General features: G+C 48.6%; 1 protein-coding gene across 1 annotated transcript; it reads left to right on the top strand.

The window, feature by feature from the left end:
• The first annotated feature begins 6888 nt into the window (after positions 1 to 6888).
• LOC132519380 (telomeric repeat-binding factor 2-interacting protein 1-like) lies at positions 6889 to 8824 on the top strand. Its single transcript, XM_060147316.1, has one exon. The coding sequence runs from the start codon at positions 6889 to 6891 to the stop codon at positions 8083 to 8085; it is 1197 nt and encodes a 398-aa protein (XP_060003299.1). The 3' UTR covers positions 8086 to 8824.

An 8824-nucleotide genomic window follows, 5' to 3' on the forward strand; every position in this document is an offset into this window, starting at 1 on the left:
TGTTCAAGCCGCCAACCCCAGTCCTCTCCCTGCGCTTCTAACGAAGCCCGAGCCTCAGCTCCCAGCCCCACCCCGCCCGGCGGGTGAGCAGACAAGCCTCTCGGGCTGGTGAGGGCCGGTCGGCACCGTTCCTCTGTGCGGGAATCTCTCCGCTTTTCCCTCCGCACCCCTGTTGCTGTGCTCTCCTTCGTGGCTCCGATGTTTTCCCCCTCCGCCACCCGCAGTCTCCGCCCGCAAAGGGGCTTCCTAGTGTATGGAAACCTTTCCTCCTTCACAGCTCCCTCCCACTGGTGCAAGTCCCGTCCCTATCCTTTTGTCTCTGCTTATTCTTTTTTCTTTTGCCCTACTCAGGTATGTGGGGGGGTTCTTGCCTTTTGGGAGGTCTGAAGTCTTCTGCCAGCGTTCAGTAGGTGTTCTGTAGGAGCTGTTCCACGCGTAGATGCACTTCTGGTGTATCCGTGCGGAGGAAGGTGATCTCCGCGTCCTACTCCTCCGCCATCTTCCCGGAAGCTGTCGAGGGAGGAGTTTTTAACCATTGTAGGTTACCGGACTTTTTTTTTTTTTTTGCGGTACGCGGGCCTCTCACTGCTGTGGCCCCTCCCGTTGCGGAGCACAGGCTCCGGACGCGCAGGTTCAGCGGCCATGGCTCACGGGCCCAGCCACTCGCCGGCATGTGGGATCTTCCCGGACCGGGGCACAAACCTGTGTCCCCTGCATCGGCAGGCGGACTCAAAACCGCTGCGCCACCAGGGAAGCCCCTGGACTTTTAATTAGTGTCCAGAGTAGCTTTTATTACCTTAAAGTACTGGGAAAATCATGAAGCTTGCTCTAAATTTCATCCATGAGGAAGGAAAGAAATATCCCCATAGAATAAATTTACAGAAATGTGCATCTAGCTAACTAGCTGGGTAAGCTTACTTACATCCCCCAAACCTTGGTTATAACTGCATCAGTTTCTAGAGAAGCAGCATCAGGGGAGATAAGCTTTGCAGAGGAAAATTCCTCAGTAGGTGTGATTATGCAAAGGCAGGCCCTGGAGCAGGTGTTCTACACTTTCATCTGTGTGTGTGCGTCTTGCTCCCCTTTGGCAGTCTGGTATGGCTTATGGAGCCTTATCTCAGAATCATATTTTCAAATGCATAATTAAAATTAGTAATACAAAGAAAACCAACTATGTTGAAATCTTTTGTTATTGAAATATTAAAAAAATTGTGATAGCGATATGTGTGCTACTTCACACATTAAACAAGATTCTATTTTAAGTCTTGTTATTTAATGTATTATTGAAAATTTCAAAGTAATTTCCAAATAATAATGGGTATAAGCAGTATTTGAGATATCTGCACGACTATAATATGAAAATATCTGTGGTTTCTGTTGGTTCCAGTGTCACAGGCACTGTCGTTTGTTGCTACACTTATCAAAGGAGGAAATGCAAAATTTCACTTCAAGATCATTGAAAACAGTTTTGAATAATTTCAAAATTAATAAGGATGTAATGTTTTCCCCACTAGTAACAACAACCTCCCCTGAGTTCTATTTATAGTCCCCTTGGATTCTGGGTTAGAACCTCTGCAATCTGGAATAGGATCATCTGATCCTCTACATGATAATAAGGTAATGAGAAGTTTTAGAGTGTTTTCTGGGGGAAGTGAGCTGGCAGTAGAGTGTATTGAAGGCCTTGGAATTCTAGGAGAGGAGAGATAGGGCTCTTTGCTCTGACCCTAAGTGGTGGTCCAGTGGTTAAGAATCCGCCTTCCAATGCAGGGGATTTGGGTTTGATACCTTATCGGGGTACTAAGATCCCAAATGCCACGGGACAGTTGTGGCCTGTGCACCACAACTACTGAGCACGCACACCGCAACTGAGACCCAACGCAGCGAAAAATTAAATAAATAAATAAATATCTTAAAAAGGAAAAAAAAAAGATTAAGGAAGTTTCCTTTAAAAAAATAAAAAAGAGCAAAGGGGTGAGTGGGGACCCAGGGAATGTGGCGGACTTACAGTGAGGAAACTTCCACGGCTGTGATGGCTGAGGGGATTCTGAGAAACACCTCATTTCCTGTTCCATCTGTGCTGGGTCCACAGATGATACTGGCCAAACCTTCAGGAACAGTCTGTTACACAAAGCACCTCTGTGTTAGTATGTTTGGGGGAAAAAGAATGGGCAGTGTACATGTTTGGGGAGGGGGCAATGAAGAAAGTGGCAGCCATTCCTAAAGGCCAGGGTGGCCATCCCAGAATTGCACAGAGAGCCGCTAGGAGCCAGGTGACCGTGAATAAGCAGCTGGCAGTGTGGACTGAGTCAGGATGGCCAAGAGGCCACCCTTTTTCAAACCAAATGTGCTAGAGGTAAGTGACCCTTGACTGAAAGAGAGAAGCTGGATTCTGCCTGCATGGATATGATGGTAGACACTGAGGTTACAGCAGATTAAAGAGTTGAATGTGACCCTGTAGGCAACAAAGGGTTGGGTCCTAGAAGGGAAATGAGCAGAGAAATGTCTGCTATCAGTGGGGTTTTAGTAGCACCGTGGCGGTGAATGTGGGATCGGGTAGAACAACACATGCTGGAGACAGACTGCTGAGAGGCAATTGCAGGACTTGGAACCACCAGGAACACAAAGGAGGATGAGTCCCTTAGAATTGTGCCTTTTAGGGAGAAGCAGTTGTGGACATAGCTGTGCCTTTCCAAAGTCAAACAGAACTGTACTGTTTCTTCAGCAAGAAAAAAATAAAACAAAACAACTTGTGTGCTTGCTTTGCAGCAGATGGAACTGGCCACCAAGTTCCTCCATCTCAGTGTGTGCTCACAGAGGAAAAGATTGTTCAGAATGTCAGCACTGAAAGTTCCTCATTAAGTCTGACGGTGGGGAGTGGTTTGGGGGTGGGGTGCTGGCAGGGGAAGGGATGTCAACGGCCCTGAGGCTCCCTTTCGGGCCAAGCGGGTTTCTGGTAAAAGAGTCATTCGTGAGTGCTGGGCGCCAGCCACAACTGTGAAGCTCTATTTAGTTCGTGCCATCCCTGCAATATCGTTAGTTTGTACTGTTGCTTCTTCACCGTATCAGCAGAGAATGGAGGGTCAGAAGGATGGAGGAATCGGTTTTTTTAAATTTATTAATTTTTTTTTTTACTGAAGTATATAGTTAATGTACAATATTATATAAGTTAAAACAAGAATGGAGGAATTTTTTTTTGGCAGCCTTCAAGTTTTTATTTTATTATTCCATATTTCTTTTGAGTCATTTAACAGGTTGAAACAAAGTCAAAATATTCCAGAAATATTTTCCACTTTCTTTTTTGCGGTACGCGGGCCTCTCACCGCTGTGGCCCCTCCCGTTGCGGAGCACAGGCTCAGGATGCGCAGGCTCAGCAGCCATGGCTCATGGGCCCAGCCGCTCCGCGGCACGTGGTATCTTCCCTGCGGGGAACGACCCCGTGTCCCCTACATCGGCAGGCAGACGCTCAACCACTGTGCCACCAGGGAAGCCCTCCACTTTCTTTTGATTGCAAAACAGGACCCCTTTCTACCAAAGGTTAGTGCTTATCCCACCACCGTATATTAAAGTGGTTAAAGAAATGATAAGTGAAAAAGCCATTAAGCTTATTCTATTTTAAAAAATTTCCCCCTTTTCTTAGTTTTATTTCCTAAAGTCATGCAAAAATGTTGCTTAGATCATGTGAACAGGGGATATAAAATGGCCCTCTCCAGATTACGGTGATTCTGAACAACATGTTATCAAAGAAGGTATTTATGGCTGACAGAGTAATGGGAAAATTGATATTTTAAAACAATAGATTATTCATGCAGGGACCACAATAGCTCTATCTGCCTTTCGCACAAAGAGATATAAGACCACGCATGGGGTTGTGATCAAAATCAACAGCTGAATCAACGTGCATGACCAAGCAGGCCCTTCTCCCTGGCACTCTGCACCCTTTTGGCAGAAGGCATGTTGTGACTCTTCACCGGTGGAAAATGAAGCTGCTACAAACTTTAACCTGCCTGCAAAATGAGCTGCCACAGGTTCATGCACAGAAGTGCATCTACCCTCAAGGAACAGAGGAGTCTTGATAAGCATGACCTTCGAGTAAAAGCAGACGGGAGCAAAAGCAGACGGAAGAAGACCAGCGGCCTTTTAGTCACCGCCTCAGGAAGGACTTAAGGTCTCTAGCCCAGACCTACATGGTACTAAAGGTCTCATGCAGAGGGACAGAGTTGGTGGTAGCTGGTATTAAGAGCTGACCAAGCAGACTAACTTTTTGGCCGGGCCGAAAGGAAGACGGGGAGAATCCTTGTTACTGACCTGGGTCTTGGCAACAGAATGGCCCATATGGGATTCTCAGAGTCTTGGACTATGTTGAGAAAGGGCCTTCCCCTCCTGCAGCTCTCTCATCCTCTCTACCCCACTGCTCTGGTGGTACACCTGAGGCACACCAGACCCCTAAGTTCTCTCCGTACATCAGCCCTTTGGTGTCCTAACCAGCCTACACTGAAGCTTATCACCTCAAACCCTTATCCTTCAAAACTGCCAAATGCCCTGAAAAACCTCTAAGATGTCACGCTTTTCCCTAAACTGGGATCCATCTCCTAAACCGCCTCCTTCATTCCTACCCCTGGGCCACTAGGCACAGTTACAGAGAATCACTCAGTCAAGTAGATTGGTCCATGAAAAATTCATGGGCTGCAGCCCCAGCTGCACCATCCGAGATGTGCAGCAGCGTATATACTGGGCAGCTCTCCTCTTCCCTTCAGTGACTTCTACTACTCTCAGAATCTCTGAGAATCAGCAAAAAGTGCCCCTCCCTCCAGTTAATTTACTCTGATATTATTGTACAATCTGGACAGCTCTGCCCTGGGGGTAGGGGGAAACGGGATTTCCAGAGTCCCAGGGGGAAGCATCCCTGGCTGCACACATACATGTGCCCAAATTCTGACAACTCGGCCACCACCCCCCCTCCAGACTTTGGGTCCTCACAGTGTCAGCAGCCTGCACACTCCACACATCCCCAGGGAAAGAGAAGTAGGGTTGGAGTCTGATTGTCACAAATCAGGCTTCTGCAGGTGAGAGAAGAAACCTCAAGGGACGCTCAGCGAAGACTGACATAGGACACAGTCATGCATGCGTGTGTACGTATGTGAGTGTGAGCACCAATGACAGTGTGCATGTGTACTCTTCCAAGTGTGTGCATGGCCTTGTCTGCCGTGTGGGCTTATATGCATGAGGCTCTCCCCTACTTTTCCAAGAGTTGATCAGGAGGCCAGAATCTCTTGCCTTCACATTCTGGAATAAGTTCATATATGGTGCCTAGTGTGGTACATGACTCGGACACCTGTCCTGATGGCTCTGACCATGGTCTCCTCAAAGCCCTTGCATCATTCCCACTCCTTCCATTGTCAAAGGATGGTTTTGCCTCCATCAATGTGAATCTCCTTGACTTTCTTTCTCAACTGCAAATATATTCATCTTGGTGTGTTTCTTTGGCCTCTTCCCTTCAATTTTAAAGCATGAGGTGTCTGCCTTTTATTCAAGGCTAACAACCCCTATGCTTCTATCAGGGGTCTCCTCTGGACCTTGTGACATTAGTTATGCCCTTCTTCACTTCTTCATTTCTGTCTATTTTCCAGTTGTCCCATACAATTAATTCCATTCCATAAAAACCTTCTCTTGGCTCCCAAGGTCCCACTACCACTCCCTCCCTCTTCTCTCTCAGCCAGGCTTCTGAGAAGAGAACTCTCCACAATAATTTCCACTTCTTCATCCTCTACACTCTAGTATCCCCCCATCATTTCCTTAACGTTCTTTCACAAGAGTTCTCAGTAACCTCCATGCTGACTTGGAGGATATCTTCACCTTGCTCTTTCACCTGCTGTGTGCTTTTCTGTCTTCTCATTTTGCTTATCTTACTGTGTTTGGGGTCTCCTTTTCGCAGTCCGCAGGTTCGTAGTTCCCGTTGTTTTTGGTGTCTGTCTCCAGTGGCTAAGGTTTGTTCAGTGGGTTGTGTAGGCTTCCTGGTGGAGGGGACTAGTGCCTGTGTTCTGGTGGATGAGGCTGGATCTTGTCTTTCTGGTGGGCCTCTCACGTCTGGTGGTGTGTTTTGGGGTGTCTGTGGACTTATTATGATTTCAGGCAGCCTCTCTGCTAATGGGTGGGGCTGTGTTCCTGTCTTGCTAGTTGTTTGGCATAGGGTGTCCAGCACTGTAGCTTTCTGGTCGTTGAGTGGAGCTCGATGCTGGTGTTGAGATGGAGATCTCTGGGAGATTTTCGCCGTTTGATATTACGTGGAGCTGGGAGGTCTCTTGGGGACCAGTGTCCTGAAGTTGTCTCTCCCACCTCAGAGGCACAGCCCTGACGCCTGGCTGGAGCACCAAGAGCCTTTCATCCACACGGCTCAGAATAAAAGGGAGAAAAAATAGAAAGAAAGAAAGAGGGAGTTTCGGGGCGCAGCGACTACGTCCCAGCATGTTCATACCCACGAGAACCAGCAGGAAGGTCCCAGGCACAGCCGCCTCGGCCGGAGCCTCGAGGCGCCTTCTAGTTCAGACTCTCCGACAGCAAAGGTTTTAATGACCTGCTGCGACACTTACTTTTTGCTCAGTTTCGGCTCGCAGTCGTCCACTTTAACTTCAGGTCCCTGCACCTCAGCCACCTTCCCAGAGGGCCGGACCTAAAGAGGACGAGGGTCGCACGGCAATTTCCAGGTCACGCTCAGAAGCCCCGCCTCTTCCGGGGAAAGGGGGCGGGCACTGCTCTGTGCAACTGCAGCGCAAGCGTAGTACGGGGTTGTGGGGCGGCGGCAGTAGCGTCTGGAGCGTCACCTCAGGCACTGGGGCTCTGTACGCCGTGCGCTGGCAAGACTGCACCTTCTTCTGGTGCTCGGCGTGAGCTATGGCTGAGGCGATGGATTTGGGCAAAGACCCCAATGGGCCAACCCATTCCTCGACTCTGTTCGTGAGGGAGGATGGCAACTCCATGTCCTTCTACGTGCGTCCCAGCCCGGCGAAGCGCCGGCTCTCGACGCTCATCCTGCACGGCGGCGGCACCTTGTGTCGCGTGCAGGAGCCCGGGGCCGTGCGGCTGGCTCAGCCCGGGGAGGCGGCGGCCGAGGCCTCGGGCGACTTCATTTCCACGCAGTACATCCTGGACTGCGTGGAGCGCAACGAGAGGCTCGAGCTGGAGGCCTACCGGTTGGGCCCGGCTCTAGGGGCCGAGCAGGCCCCAGAGACGAAGCCCGGGGCTCAGGCTGGGGGCGCCGCCGCCACGGAGCCCGAGCTGCAGCCGCACGCGGGGCGGACCGTCTTTACGGACGCGGACGACGTGGCCATCTTGACGTACGTGAAGGAACATGCCCGCTCGCCCAGCTCCGTCACCGGCAACGCCTTGTGGAAAGCGATGGAGAAGAGCTCGCTCACCCAGCACTCGTGGCAGTCCATGAAGGACCGCTACCTCAAGCGCCTGCGGGGCCAGGAGCATAAGTACCTGTTGGGGGAGGCCCCAGTGAGCCCCTCCTCCCAGAAACTCAAGCGGAAAACTGAGCAAGACCCCGAGGATGCTGATAGCGGGGAACCACAGAATAAGAGAACTCCAGACTTGCCTGAAGAAGAATTTGAAAAGGAAGAGATCAAGGAGAATGAAGAAGCAGTCAAAAAGATGCTTGTAGAAGCCACCCGGGAGTTTGAAGAGATTGTGGTGGATGAGAGCCCTGATTTTGAAATACATATAACAATGTGTGATGATGATCCACCCACACCTGAGGAAGACTCAGAAACACAGCCTGATGAGGAAGAAGAAGAAGAAAAAGTTTCCGCACCAGAGCTGGGAGCTGCCATTAAGATCATCCGGCAGTTAATGGAAAAGTTTAACTTGGATCTGTCAACAGTTACACAGGCCTTCCTAAAAAATAGTGGTGAGCTGGAGGCTACTTCCTCCTTTTTAGAGTCTGGTCAGAGGGCTGATGGGTATCCCATTTGGTCCCGACAGGATGACTTAGATTTGCAAAAAGGTGATGAGGGTACCCGAGATGCACTGGTCAAAAAATTTGGTGCTCAGAATGTAGCTCGGAGGATTGAATTCCGAAAGAAATAATTGGCAAGATAATGAAAAAAAAAGGTTTGGCACATAAGGCATTAAAAATTTTTTTTGTGACTATTGAACTTCAAAGATTTTTACATTGGAACTGACACTCATCTTTTGACCAATGCTATTGTTGCTCTGTGAGTCCTAGATTTTGTAGCCAAGCAAAGTTGGAGGTTGAAAATAAAAGAAATTGGACATATTTAGAGCTGTTCCTGGCAGTATCAATGTGTTTGTAAAAGGAAAATCAAAAACAGAGAGGTTGGTTTACATAGTAATAACCGCTTTCTGGAATGGAATCCCTGCTGTATTGGTGAGAGGAGCTAGTGACAAAGTCAAAGGCAGAAAGTTAGATGGGTTGTTTCAGAAAGCATAAATAAAGAGCCTCCTATCCTTTGGCAGAAGCTTCTCTAGATTATGATAGATTCCAAATCAAGAATCTAGGAATGTGGAAAGATTTAATTACAAGGCCTTTGAACATGGACTGTCCCAAACCCTTGCATCCCCCAGTGAACTCTGATTTCTGGGCTGCTTTGAAAACCCCATATTCCTTTTGCCAACTTATATTTGGGGAGCCTGTTCATTGGCTGTTCTTTTCTTCAAGTCTGTGTCAGTTAAGTCTCTACCATGTGTTTCTTTATCTACCATCCAGTTTTGTTTAAAACACAAAAATTTAGAGAGTCTTGGGAAAAGTCTTACTTGGTTACTAGTAATGTGTTTTTATTTATTGAGGATAGTTTTGTGCTAAGAA

The sequence above is a fragment of the Lagenorhynchus albirostris genome, chromosome 4 (assembly GCF_949774975.1).
Source record: "Lagenorhynchus albirostris chromosome 4, mLagAlb1.1, whole genome shotgun sequence".
In the NCBI taxonomy this organism is placed as follows: domain Eukaryota; kingdom Metazoa; phylum Chordata; class Mammalia; order Artiodactyla; family Delphinidae; genus Lagenorhynchus; species Lagenorhynchus albirostris.